Source organism: Microcebus murinus, chromosome 12 (genome assembly GCF_040939455.1).
Source record: "Microcebus murinus isolate Inina chromosome 12, M.murinus_Inina_mat1.0, whole genome shotgun sequence".
Classification (NCBI taxonomy): Eukaryota; Metazoa; Chordata; class Mammalia; order Primates; family Cheirogaleidae; genus Microcebus; species Microcebus murinus.
This window is the reverse complement of record NC_134115.1, coordinates 42,778,625-42,802,132: the sequence shown is the minus strand read 5'-3', so window position 1 is coordinate 42,802,132 and position 23,508 is coordinate 42,778,625. Positions and strand designations below refer to the sequence as shown.

General features: G+C 32.1%; 1 protein-coding gene across 4 annotated transcripts in view; it reads right to left on the bottom strand.

The window, feature by feature from the left end:
• CCDC171 (coiled-coil domain containing 171) overlaps window positions 1–23,508 on the bottom strand; it is a 319,711-nt gene that overhangs the window by 99,112 nt on the left and 197,091 nt on the right. For all 4 annotated transcript variants that reach the window (XM_076008755.1, XM_076008757.1, XM_020289349.2 and 1 more), the window contains 2 exons: window positions 16,865–17,010; window positions 14,829–14,883 (listed from right to left, as the gene is read on the bottom strand). In XM_076008755.1, the coding sequence (XP_075864870.1) occupies window positions 14,829–14,883; window positions 16,865–17,010 (201 nt within the window). The remainder of the gene's footprint in view (window positions 1–14,828; window positions 14,884–16,864; window positions 17,011–23,508) is intronic.

Genomic DNA, 23,508 nt, shown 5'->3' with positions numbered 1-23,508 from the left:
ACCCCATTTGATTCTGCTATGTTGTGAAATACCCACTGCCATCTCTAATATGAGAATACTGAGCCTAGTGCTCTTAGCACCAAATACAAATGCCTCTTAATATCTATATGTAAGCAGTTAAGAGTTGAAGAAATTAAGATTTTGGTACTTCTTTCATTTCTCTACCTAAAAAATACTATTTTTTTCCTTTCCTTTGTCTCTTGTCTGACAATCTTAGCAAAAATGTTTAAGTTTCATAAAAGTAGTTCTGTGATAACCAATAAAGAATATTAAACATCCTTATTTTCCTCAGTAGTTTCCTTGCACCTGTGCACATTCTCATTCATTCATGTCCTCTAATACTGTCTCTCTCTCTCACATACACACAATTATTAATATTACCCAGAGAGATAAGTTATTTGTGTAGCAATCATTCTGATACAGTGATCACAATCTCATATGGAAGATCCCCAAACCACGATGGCCCAGGATAAATGCAATATTTAGTGCTCTGTTCCACACCTATTAGAAGGAGACCTTGACACTCTCTCAGAAAAAGCAGGCATTCCATTCGCACTACAGTGAGCACAGAAACTTCTAATTTGAAAAGTGGAGGTAAGCAACTAGTTTTATTTGATAGCAGATTATTTAACTTAATCTATATTTCTGGAGCAGAGCCAAAACTCTCCAATGACTGCCAGCTGCTGTCACCGGAAAAGAAGGTAAATTCCACTACCACAATCATTCCATATATTATAGTTACATACCAATATGAAACTGAAAAAACTGATTTTTTGAATCAAATTACCAAGCTGGCTATATATCCCAATCAAAGATCTAAAAAACTGACCACTCAAATCAAATTATCAAACTAGAAAACTGGGTGATTTAATCATGGACATCATCATAAATCTGTGGAGTAGGATATATGCCATAAAATGCACCCCACAAACAGATTACTATAACCTTGAGCTATTTAAATAAATACAAAAACTCATACTTGAGAATAGATAAATGTATTTACAACTTGTTATAGTTCTCCACACAGACATATTTTCTTTTCTAGGGTAAATTATTTTAAAGGATTAAGACAGGCCAGGCACAGTGGCTCATGCCTGTAATCCTAGCACTCTGGGAGGCCGAGGCAGGCGGATTGCTTGAGGTCAGGAGTTCAAAACCAGCCTGAGCAAGAGTGAGACCCCATCTCTACTATAAATAAAAAGAAATTAATTGGCCAACTAATATATATAGAAAAAATTAGCTGGGCATGGTGGCACATGCCTGTAGTCCCAGCTACTTGGAAGGATGAGGCAGAAGGATTGCTCAGGAGCCTGAGGTTGCTGTGAGCTAGGCTGATGCCACAGCACTCACTCTAGCTTGGGCAACAAAGTGAGACTCTGTCTCAAAAAAAAAAAAAAAGGATTAAGACAGATGCATATTGAAATGAGTTATTTAGATGTGTTAAAGCTAAAATTTGCTAAGCATATGTACGTGATATTCTGTAGTATGTTATCTTTAGTTTGTCAAGGCTTTAAATCCCTCTTGAGCTGGAGTATCATTTTTAGCTTGGCTAGGTCAGAATGACATCGAACAATATGAATGATGACACACAAGACAGCTATATGGACAGAGTTGTCATCAGCAAGCCAGCTGTGTTAATACCTGTGTGTCCTGCACAGCTGATCTTCAGGAACCAGAACCAAGAAACTGAGAATGGAAAAGAGTTCAAATATTGTAACATTTACAGAGTCGTTGATATACCACTAAAAATTGGGTTGTTAGAGGCACAAGATCATGTTTCAACTTTTAAAATATTCGATTTCATAAATTAAAAATTATTCCATGGTCTTTGTACTCTTTAGAAATACACTGAAAACCAAAAAAATCAAAGATAACTACATGTCATTATTTATTTTGGTTAACCAATTTTAGAATTACCTCTTTCTTAGAGATATTCTCATAACTGAATCTAGACATTCTCCTCGGGCTCTTGATTAGGCAAAGTAAATATAGACTACTTAGCAATCAAATGAACAAAGCAAGTGACAATATCAGTAAGACTTCTATTATAATCTAGAGATGGCTTTAGCTACATTTAGAAACTATATGTTTCTCATTCATTCAACAAACATTCATTAAGTGCCTACTGAGAACATAAAAATTAAGGAGACACAATTCCATCCCTCAAGGACTTCAAACTCTAGTGGCATAATCAATCTCTCAAAATGCATTTTCTAGCCTCCCATTTATCTATAATGTCTTGTTTCTCCTGTCAATTGCTATACCGCCTTCTTTGTTTGCCAGAGAGTATTATGTTAATCAATCTCAAACCTTTATCTTTAGCCCTGACTTTTCCCCTGAGGTTCAGACTCATATATTCTGCTGATTATTCCATGTTACACCTTAAACTTAGTATTTCCAAAACAAAACTCATCATTGTCTCCCTTGTTCTCCCTACTTAAAAATTTAAAAATAATTTTAAAATTTTTAAAGGCTGTTTTTTGTATTCCCAGCAACACTTAATGGTATCTACTGCATTGCCGCATCATGAGAATCAGTCTCCCTTGCCTCTTTTTCATGCCCGTATGTCACTTTACTGAATAAGTTCCACATTCTTTCTTCTGACACTACCTAACATCACTATCCTGGTTTGAATCTTCACCAGCCCTCATTGAGACTAATGCTATAGCCTCCTAATAAAGCCCTTTATTCAGACTCATTGCTCTTAAAATCACCTAAAACCATCTTCATTACTCACTGCATCCAGTCTGCAAAATCTGCTCTCCAGAACTCAAATTCAATAAGGAATCTGACATCACCCCCTAGCTTAAACCCTAGTTTACTACCTCCCTGGTCTCCAAAAGGTCCAAGGTTCTTAGGATGGCAAAAACAATTCTTCCATGACCTAGCTTCTATCTGCCTCTTTGAGTCTTATCTTTTTCATTCTCCTTGCACTTAATGTTGAACTGAGAATATCTAACTACTGATGCTTCCATAAACTTGCCAATGCTACTCTCTCTCTCTCTCTGCTAGCATGCCTTTTCCATCTTTCTTGACTTTCAAGACCCCACCCAGACATTACTTTTCTTAATAGAAACCTCCAGGCAACCCCTGGGTTTTCTAAGTATACCCCATAGAAGAATAATTCTCTTTCTATGGGTGTGGAAGTGCATCTTATGGATATATTTACCACAGTACACTGGAATTATCTGCATCTCTCTCTTAGTTGAAGGAAGGGACTATGCTATAAATATATATATATAAATATATACATATACAGTTGACCCTTGCACAACACAAGGGTTAGGGGCACCAATTCCTCAACACAGTCAAAAATATGTGTATAACTTCTGACTCCTCCAAAACTTTACTAATAGCCTACCATTGACTGGAAGCCTTACTGATAACATATGCAATTAACATTTTTGTATGTGTTTTGTATACTGTCGTCTTACATAAAGTAAGCTAGAGAAAAGGTACGTTATTAGGAAAATCATAAGGAAAAGAACATATTTAAGTGGAAGTGGATTATCATAAAAGTAATCATCCTCATAATCTTCACTTTAAGTAGACTGAGGAGAAGGAGGAAAAGGGGTTGATCTTGCCATCTCAGGGGTGGCAGAGGCAGAAAAAATTCCATGCATAAGTAAACCTGTACAGTTCAAACTCATTTTGTTCAAAAGTCAACTGTATGTACATACATATACATATATAAATATTGCATGGTCCTGTCCATCAACAAATATATATATTTGTTTCCCCAGAGGCTAGTACAGTTCCTGGAACATTATATTCACTAAAAAAGCATTTTTAGAATTAAACTAGTTATTATAAATATTGTGTTTCATGATGGATTTGAGGTTTTAAGTAACTCTGCTGAAGAAGCAAATCCAAAAGGATGTCAGGAAAAACTCTCGTGACTTCCTAATTTTTGTTCCAGAGTCATTACAGAGTGATAAATTTAAAGGATTTAAAGATTCAAGGTCTTCTGGAGTTTTTGCAATTTCTAGATTGTGATGTCTGGTTTTACCTTTTAGATGATTTACTAAAAAAAGCACCTAACAATTCTCAGTGAATATTCATTGACAACTTTAAAGTTCATAGTACAGTGTAATCATATAAACGAAACAATTTAGTTAATCTATTCAAACTTGTAGGACCCAAGCAATTCCTAAAAGTCTCAATAATCCAGCCATTCTGCTAATTCAACAACAAAAAATGACAGTAAAAATATTCTTAAATTCTTCTTCACCTCCCAATTCTACCTAAATTCTCTTATTTCACTCTCAGCTATAGTAAGTAAGACATGTCTTGGTTAAGCACTTGGTTAGTACCTAGTAAATACTTGCTAAATTTTATCATACCTAACCCTAAATAATCCAGACATTATCCTATCTAACCAGGCATCAGCCCTATCCTGGAAATTATTATAATATGATTACTTACTATCACACAATAGAAATACTTAAGCATGTTTGGAGAGGCTGTTACTTTTTAAAAAATAATAATTAATTTGTGTATTATCAGTAATATTGAAAGCCTGCTTGTAAAGTTATGAAAATAGAAGTATATGCTTTTAGAGAATGATGTTGGCAAACATGGTGAAATTAAGGAACTACAAAAGCCAATCCTTCCATAAAAGCAGCAAATAAATTGGCAAAAATTGTCAGAATCAACTTTTTTCAGAACTCTGGAAGCTAACTAAAAGTTTACAGTAACTAGACAAAAGCTAAATCAAGAAAAAAAAATACCTGAATCTCAGCATTTAAAGAAATCTCTGTCAAAACACTGGCTGACCACTAAGCTAACAGAACAGAGACTTTAGTGGCTCCACATGACAAAAGATACAGACTTTACAAACTTAGTGCAGAAAAGTCACTAAAACAAACAACAACTAGAGTAAGCAGCAACAACCCAGGAAAGGGGGTAGAATCTTATTTCCAATGCTGCCATGTTATAATATTCAAAATATCCATGTTCAACAAAAAAATTATATATGCAAAAGAAAAGGAAAGTATGGCTCATTCTCAAGAAAAATTGAAATAAATAGGAAATGCCACTGAGAAAGACAAAACATTGAACTTACCACACAACTTTAAATCAATTATTTTAAATATGCATAAGAAGTTAAAGGGAGCCATGTATAAAGACCTAAAGAAAACCATGAGAGCAATGTCTTCCAAAATAGCAAACATAGATAAAAAAAAAAAAAGTATAAAAAGCAACCAAATAGAAATTTTGGAGTTGACATATTCAACTGCTCTAAAAAAAAATAAAAAACTTTAAAACCTGTCACCCAAGAATTTTATATGTGATAAAAGCATCCTTTAAGAATGAAGGAAAGTTACAGTTGCCAGATGGTGGAATAGAATAGGAAGCTGTAGACTCTCCTTCTCCCTGTAGACATAGTGATTCAACAGCAATACACATATTTATACCCTTCATGAAAATTCCATAAAGTAGTTGTACCATAAGCAATATGAAACCAGCCACACTGAAGCTAGTAGGAAAACTGAAGACATTCTCTCAACATAATCTCAATCCCTAGCACAGCACTATATGATCAGGAGGAAATTCCCTGCTCCCAGACTCTCCATAAGGAGGGAAAAAGTTAGACTGCACATCATCCAATATCCCAATTTTTCTGAGTGCTACACAAGGGACTGCTTTGTGTCTCACTTGTGTTTGAGCACTGACATAAACCAAACCCCAAAATATGCTAGACTCCTGGGGGTTACAGAAAACAAAGGCAATGGTTTGAACTAGAGCACAGATAGTCACAACAACTCTCACCCAGGTCAACACAGAGAGAACAGGTAAAAAAAAAAAAAAAAAAAAATTCCCTTGCCTATCTTGAAGCACTGATTAGGCCCAAGATATTCTAGAACCTTGAAGTCTTTAAGAACAAAGATGATATTTGAGACTATCATCAAAGTTTGAGAGGCTCATAGAAGCTCTTCCCAGGATGATTAGTAACAGTTTTCTCCTATATGAAGCCATTCCTTGAAGACTGGGACAGATGGCAGTTGTTTTCTAATGCAAAGATACCAACAGAGTCAGGAAAATTTAAAAGCAGAGAAACATAATCCAAAAAAGGAATAAGATAAAACTTCAGAAACCAACCCCACTGAAATAGAGGTATATTAATTACCTGAGAGAATTCAAAATACTGTCATTAAAATGAACAATGAGTTCAGAAAAACAATGTATGAAATGAGAATTTCAACAATGAGACAGGAAATGTAAAAGAAACTCAAACAAAAATCTTGGAGTAGAAGAATATAATGACTGATCTAAAAATTCAATAGACGGGTTCAACAGCAGCCTAGAATAAGCAGAAGAAAAAGAAATCAGTGAACTTGAATACAGTTTATTTGAAATTATCTAGTCAGATGAAGGGAAAAGAAAGAAAAAGAAAAAGAACTAAGGCAACTTAAGGGATTTAAGAAGCATCATCAAGCAGACCAATCTATGCATACTGGGAGTTAGAGAAAGAAGAGAGAGAGAGAAAAAAAAAGGACCATAAAGTTCATTAAAAGAAATAATGACTGAATATTTCCCAAATCTGGAGAAGGAAATGGACATCCAGATCCAGGAATCCCAAAGAACGACAAATAAGATGAAACTAAAGAAATTGACACTGAAACACATCATTATCAAATTGTCAAAAGTCAAAGACAAATGGAGAATTCTGAAAGCAGCAAGAGAAAAATGACTCATTATGAACAAGGGAACCCCTAACAAGACTAACAGCAGATTTATAGCTAAAACCTGGCAAGCCAGAGGGGAATAGGATCATGTATTCAAAGAATTATTTAAAAATGGCAACCAAGAAAATGATACGTGGCAAAATGGGTCTTCAAAAACAAAAGAGATAAAGACTTCCCTGATAAAAGCTGAGGGAATTTATCATTACACTTGCCTTACAAAGAGTTCTAAGCAAGTTCTTCAAGTAGAAACAAAAGGATGCTAAACAACATCATGACAGCATAAGAAAGTATAAAACTCTCTGGTAAAAGTAAATATATAGACAAATACAGAACACTGTATTACTCTAATAGTGGTGAGTAAATTACATTAAGTCTAATATAAAAATTAGAAGATAAAGTCTTAAAAATAACTATAACCAAAAAAATGTTAATAGATATGCCATATGCCAAATTGTGACATCAATAACATAAAATGTGGGGAGAGAAGGAGTAAAATTATAGTTATTGTATGAAATTAAAGTTGTTGTCAGCTTAAAACAAACTATTATATTTTATATCAGCCCCATGGTAAGTGCAAAAAAAAAAAAAATACCTATTTAAGTTACACAAAAGTAAAAGAAAAAAGACTCAGAGCATAGCAATACAAAAAAAACCCAAGAAAACAAAAAGGAACAGAGCAAGACAGAAAAAGAGAAATACATGAACTACAAGACAGAAAACAATTAACAAAATGGCAATAATAAACCCTTCTCTAGCAATAATTACTTCAAATATAAATCAATTAAACTTTCCAATCAAAAGCTACACAGTGGCTAAATGGATTAAAAAACATGACCCAACTATACACTGTCTACAAAGAGATTCATTTTAGATTTAAGGACACACATAGGCTGAAAGTGAAGGCATAGAAAAAGATATTCCATGTAAATAGTAACCAAAAGAGAGCAGGAGTAGATACATTTATATCATACAAAGTAAACCGTAAGTCAAAATTGTCAGAAGAGACAAAGAAGAACATTGTATAATGATATAAGGGTCCAGTCAGCAGGAACAGATACAATTACAAATACATATGCACAGAACATCCAGAATATAACAGAACTTAAATGAAAGAGTCATTCAGGAAATTAAACCAAATAGCAGAAAGCTTCAAAAACAGACTAGACCAAGCAGAAGAAAGAATCTCAGAGCTTGAAGTAAAGACCTACAAATTGCAGCTCAGGTGTGGATCACAGGGAGAGACAACAGAGATGTCTGTGGATCCCACGGAGAAAAACTGTGAAGCTGAGAAAGAAGAAGACGAAGAGGAGAGGACAGCAGTGCTGACTAATACCAGAGAGACTCCAAGCCCACTGAAAGAGCAAAGAAACAAACAAACAAACAAACAAAAAATACAAAGGATCAATGAAACAAGAACTTCATTCTTTGAAAAGGTAGACAAAATTTATAGATCATCAGCCAGACTAAACAGAAATAGAAGAGAAAGGACTCAAATAAGCTCAATCAAAAATGAAAAAGGAGACATTACAACTGATACCACAGAAATACAAAATATCATCTATGAATACTACAAAAAAACTCATGCAAACAAACTAGAAAACCTAGAGGAAATAGATAAATTCCTGGAAACACACAACCTCCCAAGCCTGAATCAGGAAGAAACAGAAATCCTGAACAGATTAATAACAAGCACTGACATTGAAGCAGTAACAAAAAATCTTTCAACAAAAAAAAAGCCCGGGACCAGAAGGATTCACAGCTGAATTCAACCAGACCTACAAAGAACTGGTACCTATTCTACAGAAATTATTCCATAATATCAAGAAAGAAGGAATCCTCCCTAACTCATGCTATGAAGCCAGTATTACCTTGATACCAAATCCAGGAAAGGAAACAACAAAAAAAGAAAACTGCAGAAAATAGAAAACTATTATCACTTATGAACATAAATGCAAAACTCCTCAACAAAATACTAGCAAAACAAATTCAACAACAACACATCAAAGGATAATTTACTATGATCAAGTGGGTTTCATCCTAAGGATGCAAGGATGGTTCAACATACATAAATTAATAAACATGATTCACTACATAAACAGAAGCAAAAATAAAGATCATATAATCATCTCAACAGATGCAGAAAAAACATTCAATAAAATTCAGCACCCTTTCATGATAAAAACCCTCAACGAACTAGGCATAGAAGGAACATACCTCAAAATTATAAAAGCCAATTGTGACAAACACATAACCAATATTATACTGAAAGAGAAAAAGTTCAAAGCATTCCCCCTAAGAACTGGAACAAGACAAGGGTGCCCACTGTCATCATCTTTATTTAACATAGTACTGGAAGTCTTAGCCAGAGCAATCAGACAAGACAAAGAAATAAAGAGTATCCAAATCGTGAAAGAGGACATCAAACTATCCCTGTTTTGACAAGATAATCTTATATCTAGAAAACCTAAAAGACTCCAGGAATTGATAAATAAATGCAGCGAAGTCTCAGGTTACAAAATCAATGTACACAAATCAGTGGCATTTCTATACACTAAACAGTCAAGCTGAAAGGCAAATAAAGTACTCAATACCATTCATGGTAACAATAAAAAGAAAAAATACCTAGGAATATACTTAACCAAGGACATGAAAGATCTCTCTAAAGAGAACTAAGAAACACTGAGGAAAGAAATCACAGATGACACAAATAGAAAAACATATCATGCTCATGTATCAATAGAATCAATGTTGTTAAAATGTCCATATTGCCCAAAGTGATTTATAGAGTCAAGACAATTCCCATCAAAATACCAACATTTTATTTCACAAACCTAAGTATATTCCTAGGTACTTTATTTTCTTTGTTGCTATTGTGAATGGTATTGAGTCTTTGATTTCACACTCAGCTAGATATTGATGTACAGGAATGCTACTGATTTATGTATAGTGATTTTGTAACCTGAGACTTTGCTGAACTTATTTATCAATTTCAGAAGTCTCTTGGTGAAGTCTTTGGGACTTTCTGGATATATGATCATATTGTCAGCAAACAAGGATAGTTTGACCTCCTCTTTTCCAATTTGGATGCACTTTATTTCTTTCTCTTACCTGACTGCTCTGGCTAGGACTTCCAGTACTATGTTGAATAGAAGTGGTGACAGTGGGCACCCCTGTCTTGTTCCAGTTCTTAGAGGAAATGCTATGAACTTTTCCCTATTCATTATGATGTTGGCTGTGGGTTTGTCACAATTGCTTTTATAATTTTAAGGTATGTTCCTTCTATGCCTAGTTTGTTGAGGGTTTTTATTATGAAAGGGTGCTGAATTTTGTCAAATGCTTTTTTTGCATCTATTGAGATGATCATATGGTCTTTGTTTCTGCTTCTGTTTATGTGGTGAATCACAATTATTGATTCATGTATGTCGAACCATCCCTATGTCCTTGGGATGAAGCCCACCTGGTCATGGTAGATTATTTTTTTGATGTGTTGTTGAATTCAGTTTCCTAGTATTTTATTGAGGATTTTTTTGCATCTATACTCATAAGGGATATGAAGGGATATGTAGTTTTACTTTTTTGTTGTTTCCTCTCCTGGCTTTGGTATCAAGGTGATACTGGCTTTGCAGAATGAATTGGGGAGGAATCCCTCCTTCTCAATGTTGTGGAATAATTTCTGCAGTATGGGTACCAGCTCTTGTTTGTAAGTATGGTGAAATTCAGCTATGAGTCTGTCTGGTCCAGAGCTTTTTCTTTGTTGGAAGGAAGATTTTTTGTTAAGGCTTCAATCTTGCTGCTTGTTATTGGTCTGTTCAGGAGTTCTATTTCTTCCTGATTGAGTATTGGGAGATTGTGTATTTCTGGGAACTTTTCCATTTCCTCTATATTTTTGAGGTTATTTGCATAGAGATTTTCATATTATTCACAAATGATATTTTGTATTTCTGTGGCATAAGTTGTACTATCTCCTTTTTCATTTCTGATTGGGTTTATTTAGGTCCTTTCTCTTTTATTCCTTGTTAATCTAACAAGATGTCTATCAATTTTGTCTATCTTTTCAAAGAACCAACTTTTTGTTTGAGTGATCCTTTGTATTTTTGTTTTGTTTTCCATTTCATTTAGTTCAGCTCTGATCTTAGTTATTTCTTTTTTTCTGCTGGCTTTGGATTTGGATTGCTCTTCTTTTTCTAGTTCCTTGAGATGTGACATTAGATTGTGAATTTGTGATATTTCTGTCATTTTGATGTAGCCATTAAAATTAAAAAACTTCTGTACCACAAAGGAAATCATCAACCAAGCAAATAGACAACCTATAGAAGGGGAGAACATATTCGCAAACTATGCATCTGGTAAAGGGCTAATAAACAGAAACTATGAAGAACTCAACCAAATCAGCAAGACAAAACAAACAACCCAATTAAAAATTTTGCAAATGACATGAACAGAAGCTTCTAAAAAGAGGACTGACAAATGGCCAATAAACATATTTAAAAATGCTCAATGTTACTGATCATCAGGGAAATACAAATGAAAACCACAATGAGATATCACCTTACCCCTGTTAGAATAGATTCTAGTATCCAGAACATGCAAAGAACTCTTACTCTTAAAACTCCACAACAAAAAGACAACCCAATTTAAAAATAAGCAAAGGATATGAATAGACACTTCTCCTAAAAAAACATACAAATTATCAATAATCACACGGAAAGATGGTCATCAATGTTAGTCAGTAGGGAAATGCAAATCAAAACCACAGTGAGATATTACTTCACACCCACTTAGGATGGCCATTTTTAAAAAAATGGAAATAACAAGTGTGGGCAAAGATGTGGAGGAACTGGAATGCTTATACATAATAATGAAGATTTAAAATGGCATAGCCACTGTAGAACAGTCTGGTGGTTCCTCATAAAGTGAGCAGAGCATTAACATATGATCCAGCAATTCTACTCCTAGCTACACACCCAAGAGAACTGAAAGGATGCCTTCAAACAAAAATGTGTACACAAATGTTCACAGCAGCATTATTCATAGTTATCTAAGAAGTGGAAACAACCCAGTGTCCATCAGCTGATGTTTGTATAAACAAAATGTGGTATATCCATACAATGGAATATTATTCAGCCATAAAAAGGAATGAAGTGTCAATATATCTCACAACATGGATGAACCTTGAATAAATTATGCTAAATGAAAGAAGCCAGACACCAAAAGCCATATATTGTGTGTGATTCCATTTATATGAAATGTCTAGAATACGAAGGTACAAAGACAGAGAAGACAAATAAATGTATGCTAGGAGGTAGGGTAAGAGGACAGACATAAGGAGTAACTGCTTTTTGGGTAATAGGTTTCTTCAGAGGTGATAGAAATGTTCTGGAATTAGATAGTTGTGATAATTGCACAACATTTTATGAATGTACTGAAAGCTACTGAATTATGCACTTTGAAATGGTTAAAATAGTGAATCTTTTTCTAAAAAAGTTCAATAGATTTTCCAAAAAAATGAAAAGCAGCTAAGAATTCAACTCAACAAAGAAGCTATGTGTATTAAAAAAATGTACCTCATGAAAAGTTGTGATGATCTTGTTTTCTCATTTTTTGTTTTCTTATCTCTGATGACCCAAAATTGGCCCCCCAAAAGAGTATCTTAATAAAAAATTATCTTCTGACCTACATTAAAAACTGGCATAAAAAATATATTTTAATGTAATTAAAATAAAACTTCTTCTTTAAAAAAGTATATTCTTCTAACTGAAAATAACTGGCCTTCCCTATTAAATACTAGTGTCAGTCCCAAATATAATTTAAAAAATAATAAATATCTAGTCAACTGTTCTATATAATACAGTTTTAGGACTTGAAAAGTTGAATGAAATGTGTCAAGTTTAAAAACTAATATTAATACAATATCATTGCTTTTCCTAAAAACAAACATTTCAGTTTAAGTTCCTTAAAATGCAAGAAAAGAAATAATGTCTACATGAAAACAAGTTCTTTATATTTGATTATTGTATCAGAAGTTAGTATTAAAAATAATAAATAAAATTCAGCAAGTAAAAATTAGTTTTGAGAATAATTGATACATACCTTGAAAACACAAGTGTTAAAGAAATAAAAAATATAAATAGCTATATGATTTTATCATGCATAGTAAACTTTGCTAAAGAGTTTGGATGTAACCACATCTATACTATTAAAAAGACTGGACTCTCCTCCTGCACTCCTTTGTTAGTACAAGACAAAAAATGCCAAGAGGAAGTCTAAGGTGACCAGAAAAATAAACCTACGAACTCTGGCATTGAAGTGGGCTTGCACCTCCCTGAGAGCTTCACAGGGACTCTCTGGGCCACCTCCTTATCACCCATTCATTCTCATTCATACTTCATAGACAAGAGAATTAGTCACATTTATTAATTTGCCTTTCCCAAATTTTTACTTCAAGCTTGAAAAGTAATTTATAACCTAAAAATCACTACATAAATAGAACTTTCTAAAGATATAAATCAAAATATTATAACTATAAAATCTGAAAGGGGAAAAAGTCATGGATGAAAAGTAAATCTACAGTAGCTGCAGGCCAGTTTTGTAGACATCTTTCTTTCCATATGACACAAAAATTAAAAGATAAACAACAACTGAAGAACTGTATGATTATAATCACCCTGCCACAATCAGTCTTTATTACATTTAAACTATATATGTTTCCATTTCCATAAGGAAAGGAGAAAGTACAATATATTTCATATTGATGATGATTTTGCCCTGACGTTAAAGTCCATTCTTCAAGTCAGCTGCTATGTAACATTTATTTTCTTCCAGCTGGGATGATGGACAAACAGCTGGATTTCAAAGCCAACATTAAGTGTATAAAAGGGTATATGCCATGGATATGATGTAATTGACTTTCCTATCAATTACCAAAAAATCTAACCAAGGAGGTCCCTTTTACTGCAAATCCTAAATTTCAGATTTGCACCATATATGGATTTGATGTGATTATATTTAAACTATACTCACTGGCTAAACTTTTTTAAGTGGGGAAGAGGTGAAATCATAGTTTCAAAGGAACTTAAAAAGAAAACAATACCCAGAATATTTTTTTAAATGATTTTGTGGATATGAAATAAAGCTAGTCACTTTCAAAATGTCAAGTACAGAAATCCAGTATTTTAAATATGTTGTAATATATTAAATATTAGTTTGATAATGTTTATTTAATATCTCCCTAAAAGGTTTAGTTTTAGGGTATTTTAAGGAATTTATAATATAAAATAATATCATATAATTAATTTGACTCACAAATTATTCTAAATATGATTTAACCATAAATTCCATATATCTTAAAAGTATTAGATGTTTGCATTTCCAGTAAATTGTCTATTAGACAATAACAGAAACACATAAATAACATTTCTCTACTTTTAAATAATGAAATAATAAATGCATCTTTGAATCTGGAGTGGAGTGCTAACAAAATATATGTCGGTTAATATATCAAGTTTTTTACTAGTATCATAATACCCTTACTATGCTGTTCATCACTACCAAATTTGGTAACTACCAAATTACCAAAGAGTTTATCATACAGAAGAAGTAATCAAATTTGAAAATAACTGAATATTACTAATATTTTAAATTACTACTTTAAGAACACATTCTTATAGGTAAGAAGGTAAATTTCAATTTGAATAACATTACTGTCTAGTTAAGGTACATGAGTATTGCCAAATAAAATACATTATGTCCCCATATATATCAATATATACACATGTATAGGACCATAGGTTTAAGAGTGGTAAGAGGTTAGACAGTGTGGTCAAACATTTTATCATTATGAGACAAATGAGAATCTTAATGACCTCTGGTTCATTCAGCAAAGACCACACATAATTCAAGTGCAATTATCCCAGTTTGGGGAAACCACTATTTGCATAGTTTTATCAAGTATATAAAGTGAATTCTGGAAAAAAGTATGCCATATAGCATCATATAATGTAAATTTTCAGTCATCTGAAAGTATCTTTTTGTTAATTTATTTTCAAAGAATGTAACAAAATGATTTACTTTGTGGTATAAAAATAATGACTAGAAGTATAATAGTACAAATTGAACAATATTAAAAAAAGATTATAGTACCTTATGAAGCATATTTTCTACTGTTCTCATATGATTAGCAACACATTCTTTGTCTCTAGAAAAAAATAAAAGAAAGATTACGTGTTAGTAAAACCCAAATCTTACTACAACTGTTATACATTTTGCTATAAATCACTATTACTGAAAAATAAGGATTAGATATCATTGTTCTCCTTTAAGAAGTATAAAACTTAACCATATTCACTGCTATATTTCCACATTTAACTCTTATCTTCAATTATGTTGCCTCTCCTAAATTGGGGTAGGGGGAGGAATATAAAGTTTAAAATGTGAAAAAGAAGAAAAAGAAATGGTGATTACAATACTGATAATAAAAATTGTGCTGAAAAAGGTAAAACTTTTATTCTTTTTATTTCTAATAGAAAAAAACTTTCAAATCTTAGTGGTAGGGATATAGTATAAATGGCCATACTATACAAAATAATATTTTCCTTTCTACATAGTCTTTTTGTGCTATTAATAATTGTACAAAAAGATCTGCCCAGGAATATGCAAAATTACCAGTTTTTTCTACCAGCCTAGTGTATTGAATTAAGCCTTCATAATGAAATAAACAATTTGAATGAAAATGCTATGACAAAAATTTAATTGTTAAGTTATAAATTGAAAACTATAAATAATGTATTAATTCTCCAAATTTCAAATTAGCTTTCTTTAGTTTTATAAAAACATGTGACCATGGTCACAGATCACAGACATGTCAAATCCTTGAATTAACAGAAATGTTTTAAAAACACAATTTGAATCTGGATGTTTTATAATTCTGTTTTTATTCATCTCAGGATTTTCTCAGAGCTATAAGACTCACTGGAAATTATGTAGGCTAAGCCTCTCATTTGACATGAGGAAATTGAGACTGAACAATTACAACAAAAACTGATTAAGGCAAACTATGTTTTTAAAAATGGCAATTACATATACCTCATATGGTGGTGCCACGTTATACAGCTTTACAATTTCCAAGAAAACTATTGGTAGATATTCAAACATGCCAATATTTTGGCCTTGTATCAATTTATGTTTTCTTATGCTTGAGCAATGTCACAAGCCCGGTGGCAATCGTAAGATTACAGACTCCTTGTTCTGTGATTTACAGATTACATTCTGCAGTTTACAGACTACATTTATATATCATGATATTTTATGCTTAACAAGTTTGCCTCAAGAATTTTTAATTAATATGTATATTTTCACAAGTAAAAGAATTCAGAATTCCAAACTTAGAAAACATTGAGTTTATCAAAATTAGATGTTTCTTTAATCCTTAAATAGATTTCCTTTAAGCCATGCTGTTGTACAAAGAACAGTCTTAAAGTATTCCATGAAATTTGATGTGGAGAACAAATAAAAATGCCCAAGAGAACTGTTCAATTTGAACTTCACAGTGTATGTCAACTTGATTACCTGGTAAAAAGGGAAAATACTCTCATCACATTTACATAGTTGTCTACTCTGAAAACTGTTTATTTTTTCCACTAAATATATTAGAATATACAGGTATAAAATTAAATGAATTTTCCAAGATATGGTTTTGTTATATTTTTAAAAATGGTATGATACACATGCTTATAGTTTACTAACATTTGTTTATGGAAACATTACTTGCAATATTAGTATAATACATGCAGACAAAAAATTTGGGGGCAGTAGGGCAGAGAGGATGAGGAATGAGTGTAACAGAAGACACTATGCAAAACTTTTAAATAAAGAGTCTTAGGTTTCACATTAATGAAAACATAGTTTTAAACATGGAATATGACAATACAGCCCAAAATACACATAATTAGAGGCTATATAGAAGCTTATACTTTTCTGAGGTTTCTCAATAAAATATACATTTAGTATGTTGAGTTAAAGAGTTTTCTTTTTTGAGGATATATCAGAGAATTTCAAAGAAAGACAGCTGTACTTTTGTTTTCTAACACTGTATTATCCAGGGCTAAAACCCGGAGCATGAAAGTAAGAATTGATCTTTTGTCTGTTTTAAGTGATCTCCCCAAGGTCCAAATGCTCACTTGGCTGCCATGCGGAGGGCACTTTCTGCATCATGGATGTTCTCCTCCAGTCGACGCTTGTCCTGCTCCAGCTGGGTAAGATGTCTATTGAGCTGACGCAGAGATTGATCTTTTCTTCTCAGCTCCATCTTTGCCTCGGAGAGACTCTGCAAGCAGACAGAAAACAGAGTTACTTGTCAGCCCTGATAATTAACTTCAATTTATGCCATAGGCTATTAAACAAAGAAGAATACAGACTGACTGAGAAATAGACTTGGGTCATTACACATCAAGGTCTAACAAATTTTCTGTAAAAATTTTATATACTTACTAATTAGAAATGATAGAATTGATAAAATTTTGAAAAATGTTTAACTGCAAAATACAACTCCATTTTATTTTTTAAAATATTACAAGGAAAATATATTGAATTCTTACTAAAAATATCAGATTATAAAAATCTCAAATTGCATTTTCTTTTAATGAGGAGAACAAAGATTTCAGGGGTGAAAGCACATGAAATTTAGAGTCTGTTTTACTTTAAACAGAACTAAAGTTAAAGAACTATCATAAGTCCAAAGTGAGTATGTGATTGAGAGCAAGGTGGACTAAAATACCTAAAAGAGAACATTGAACTCAAGATTAAAAATTACTACTACTTTCTTTCTAAATATATTGTAATAGGTTGCTACAGACATCTCAGCAAACAAACTGGACTCCAAAATAAAATTCACTTGCTTATAGTAAATAACTCTCAAGGATAGCAACACAAATGTGATCAACATGTTTCAACTAATAGAGAAGTTATGAATAATACTTGTAATCAGAATTATTTTTGTTCCATAAATATTTTCTTAGTCACAAAAGTATAAAATCTGTTGATTAATACTTGCTATTTGCTTTAATGCAAATATTTCAAGATGCAATTTTGAAACTTTATCTTAAAACTTAGGGGTTCAGGTCTTGGACTAAGAAACCCACAATTTAAAGGAGTATTTTCTAGACCTTGTTAAAAATTTTAGGATGCCAAATAGTATAGGGATCAGAGGATCTCTTTGCACCAAAAATCTTCTCATTCCTTTGCTTATAAAATTTCTAGAATAAGCTTATCACACATTTTTTAATTAAGTTTGCTGAACAGTCAGCTAAACAATTGCCTTCATACACATAAATTTTTCTCCTTGCTCAGCATTTAGCCAAATATTAACATACACAACTATGCTTCAAAAATCCAGTAAAGAATAAACAAAATGCTATAATTTCATGTTTAAAACTCTTCTAATAATATTCTTTTAATGCATTCACAATGGGTAGTATAAAAAACTCAAGCTGCCTATACAGAACTAAAACAATTACTTCAGTCTAAATGCTGGTGAACTGAAAGCAATCATTATTCAAATCAGATATTCAAAAAATGTTAAAAGTTTTCAAATTCAGAAGTTCACTTTTCAAACAGTCAAGTGCTATCCAATAAATGAGTCAAAAAATTAAAAATAAGCAAAATGTGATTACTTATTAGATATTGTACTTTATTTTAAATATTTACTGTTAACAGATCTTCAAAAACATTCCACTATGAAAATAGTCACTGATTCAAACCAACTTTAAAAAAATGACAAAGAATAGATTTTTAAAACCACACTAAACCTACTAATTTTGTGCCAATGCTAAGACAGTTAAAGGCATTGAAGTATCTCATGAGATTTCTTTATTTAAAAAGATAAAATTCATTTGAATCCTTTTAAAGTCAGCATTTCTGACATCTTTCAGGCAATAAAAAATGCTATTTTTCAAATATGAATATAAAACTAATGATCCGCCACAAGTTACTCATAAAGCTTGAATTCTTTTTCAAAAATAATTTGTGCCAATCCATTCAAATTCTCTTGCTTAGTAAGTCTTATGACTGGAGGTGTGTATTTGTGAGGGGACAATCCAGGATTCAGTATATTGTCTCAGTATCTTGTCTCCAGCCTTGTCCAGATTGAGGCTCACTGATCAAATCTGAGAGAACTCATGACCTTAGAATTATTATAAATTCACACTTGACTTTTCAGTAATGCTAGGATATACTTTCAAAGAAGATATAACTCATAGTATTAGAATTTCTACTATATCTCTAAATCTTCTTGTTTCCATTCTTTCATTTTCATCTCTCAGGAGCAATGGCAGGGAGCCATCAAACTCTTCTAAAGCTTCCACTATTTTAGGGACATAGAAAAGGAACAAAAGCATCACTGTATAAACAAAGTGATATAAATCACACTTCTTTGAGTGTGAAAAAAATTAAGTTTTGGGGAAAAAAAATCACTGTTATATAACTTATAGAGATAGAATTCTCATTTCAGAGTTGAGGGACATCATGAAGAAATACATCAGTGAGTCCTGAGGTTGATGGGGATATGTGCAAAACACCAAGACATAAAAAGTGATTCCAGAATACATCTTTTCCCCAATATTCACATTTTTTTGATGACAAAAATAGAATCTTTAAAAATGCTAACACTGAGCTTTAAAGAAAAACATATATCCATGTGTATATATAATATATATAAAATTTTAAGTTCAGCTTTTCTTTTCTCCTGTTCAGACTGATCTAATTAAAACCTATGATAAACTTTATGGACTCTAATATTTCCAACCGAATGACTGAAACCAAGAGGGTGCGCCTCTAGGCAGCAAGGCAACAATGATAAGCAGCAGGTTAGCCACTAATTTCTCAACCAGGGTAGATTGTGAAAGTGTGATGTTCTGATATCCAAGAAACTGTTCAGGAGAGAATAGGATAAATCAAGTTTAATAACTCTGCTCCTAATTGTTCCCCCAATGCTCAACTCTAATTACTTGGAGAACTCTCCTGACTGTCACCTGATATTAAGTTGTTGGAGGCTGAGCCTGGAACAGCGAGATAATCAATAAACATTTAGTGGGGAGAAGAATGAAGATCCTGTTAAGCAGTGGGAACCTGCAGCACCCAAAGCCCTTCTGCTCATGAGAAAACCTATGGGACAGCCATAGTGATTGCAAAGCAATAATCCAAAGCACTGTTTTTAGGCCTTGAGGCCTTTAGGCAACAGTACATTTGAGGAAAAAAGGTTAACACGGTCACCCTAATTACAGCCCACTTTCACATACTTCATATATAAGTGAAGACAAGCCAATTAGGTAGAAAGGAAGATAAGGGAAGTTTTATTTGTATACTAATTAAACCCCTGATGAAATTAAAGGAAAAACATACAGCTCTGTAATTGTGTCTGAGAAAGGTCACTTCAGGTTCAGTTATCAGAACAGCACAGCCTTGAGATATTTCACTTAATCCACAATACAGCCCTCATTTTGTACTCAGGTCTTAATATTTACAAAAAAAAAAAATGCAAAGTCTGATACTGAATTTATCTTTAAACAGTGTTGTGAACAATTTTAGCTGTTAGAAAGTTACGGCTAAATATGATAGTAAGAATCTTTTTAAAAGGCAGAAAAATATTCTACCTACATAAGAACCAATGTCACAATATTATTTATCAAAGATTTCAGTTTCATTTTAAATTCAAAACGTTTTTTTCCTTGAGCATTCTTGTTGCTACAAAATCCAAAATGTTTTAAAGCAAAATTTTACAATGATATTCCAAACTGACTGTATTTCAAAAGCTATTATATAATATCTTTATTGTATTTCTTTTTCAATAATGGTGTATTGCTTACCTTCATGTATACTTCTCACAATTCAGGAAGGAAAAGCCAGTGCTTTCACTAAACTACTCCTATAAGAAAATATTTACACCTGATTGTTTTCCCAAAATGGCTATGAAAAGCTATTTGCCACTAATAAAAGCTGGCAGGAAAAGTATGGTTACAAAGAAAGTAGTTAAGTATAGGAAAAACTTACAGATAAAATACATGGTAGATGTGACTATTAAATGACACATACTGCACACACATTTTTAAGTGTCTTTTTTCTTAGCTACAATTTCAGAAGTTTCTATAATAAACATGCTATTGCTGAATAACAACATAAATTAAGTCACAGATAATTCTATATTTCTAAAGCTTTAAATATGTATTAAGGCTAATGATTTTTAATGAGTTATGAATATAAACTGAAATTCTATCACTTCGCACCTATGAAAACATTTTGTGCAGTGGAAATATTTTTTAAATAACAGCTTTATTGAGATATAATTCACATTCCACACAATTCACTCTTTTAAAGTATACAATTTGATGGGTATTAGTATATTCACAAAGTTATGCAATCATCACCAATGAAAATCTGTTTTGAAGTAAAGTTCTTTAAAAACTACTACTGAAACAACATATCCAAATACAGTATGTCTCATTGTTTCAGCAAACTCTAATTTATAACTATACAGTATATACAAAGTTTATCATTCTGTTTGGCAATAGTTTTTAAAAAATTAAAAATTTATAAAATAAATTCCCTGAATCAGAATATTTGATTAATAAATGTGGTATAGTACAAAAGTTAAAGTCATCTAAAAAGATATACACATCTCTCCAACTAATATTTCTAGATATCAGGGGAATCACCCAACATAGTTCCTTCTTATAAAGGTACAATATAGTAGTGCTTTAGACCATTAGGCTGCTAGAAAGACCGAGCCCCAGGGGATATCACTTTTATAGATTTTTTTTTGTCTAATGGGAAATATCTATGGATCCACATTCCTACAGACTAAAAGCTAATGGCTTATTCAATTTGGTATAAAAAGTTAGTCATACAAAATGAAAGGCAAGACAACAACACAAGTGTTATAGAGAACTAAGCTACATTTCCTAAGTTGGGGGAAATATCTATAAATTCTATAAATACCTATACATTTTTTAAAAATAAACTTATTGCTGTCTATAACTTTTGAATAAACATTTCTGGATTTCAATAATAAATTGGGTAAAACATCTTAGGGCACTAAAATTAATGTTAAAAAATCAAATAATTCTATCTTCAGTCCTACTCTCATAATGTAACAACTAAAAAATTATATTAACCAAGAATTAACTAAGTGGCTGCTAGGAGGATCAAACTGCAGGTTGCCACAGAAAGTATAAACTTAAAATGATACAGCCACCAAATTTACAATAGGGCAGGGTAAACAAGTCAGGGATAAAACTAAAGAATAATATATTTTATAATAAAGCTTAAAAATCTATGAGATAAATAATTGATAATTTATAATAAATAAATAGTAAAAGATATTGGTACATGGTACTATTAATATATGAATAAACTTATATCTTCATATTCTATATTTTATATAGATATTCTGAATAAAAAGTTATATAATCTTAAGTTATCTTCCTTAGGGATACTATCTTTTATTGTTTTCTAGTAATAACACTATGCAGAAGGTAGGTGACATATTTTTAAACTGAAGCTGAAGATCAAATAACTCACCTACTTTATGGGATGAATAAATGGCAGTTCTAGTTAGAACTCACATGTCTAGTAGTAAGACAATAGATATTAAAGTGTCCTATAAACCGTAAAAGACTATATAAATTTAAAAAGCATAATTAATGAAAGAATTATACTTCTACATGTAGTGTCATTACACAGTCTTCTTTAAATCCCTACCAATATGAAGCAACCTATGAGTTTCTATATTATTTATGCATCATCATTTATTTATATACACACACAAATATATATAATTTTTTAAATAACTATTTTATTACACTTAAAAATACAAAAGGACATTAACAAAGACAAGTGTAAAGTAAGTTACTTTTATAAATAGGCCATATGGTAGATGAGTAACAAAAAATAGGGCAAATGAGCAATGAAAATTCACCTTTAGAATGTCAAAGTATGCTATATAAGATTTTGTTATATAATGCCTTATGATCATTGGTACCATATTCTCACAGATTCCTTTGAAAATGTCATCCTAAATTGTGTCAATATAAAGAAAAAAGCTAATCTCTCCCAGTAAACTAACTAAAAATGATCAAAAGGAACCTCATGAAAGTGTTCAAAATATATGAATGCTATTTGTGATAAGCCTCACATATAAACCACGAAACTCTTTCTGGTTGACTAAAAGTATTAGGCAATAATGTGGTAAAGTGGGAAAGAAACAGTTAAAACATGTTTTAAACAGCAAAAAAGGAGGATAGTAAAGAGGATCGTGAATGCTCTCTCAACTGGAAAATATACTCAGAAAAGTACAAAATAGACAAGTGATAGCTAGATTTATTGTGACACTTGGCATCTAAGCAGTAATGTGGCAGTAATGTTTTCTCAGAGAATAAAGCAAACTGCATTTGGCTGCACCACAGACCTCATGAGACAGAAAATATCTGCAGGTGACAGCCATCATAATGCTGCTGCAATAAAACCAGCTCTTATATGATCTCTACATTCTCTCAGCAAATACTTGAGAAATACAAGGGGAAAGAATCTACCTAGGCTCTTCTGTTGAACTTTATCAGCTACAGACTACTCAGAAGGTTCCTAAAACCACATATAGCTGACAATCCTAGCTATGTAGAGGTCCAAAAAGTTGTTGAATTTCCTGGCAATATTTTAAATGAATCAAGCTATGAATTGTAAAAAGCTATCATTTAGAATTTAGATACCATTTTAAAATAATTCAAATTGGGGAAAAAAGTGAGTAATTTATAAAGGGCTTCATATTGTTGGGTTC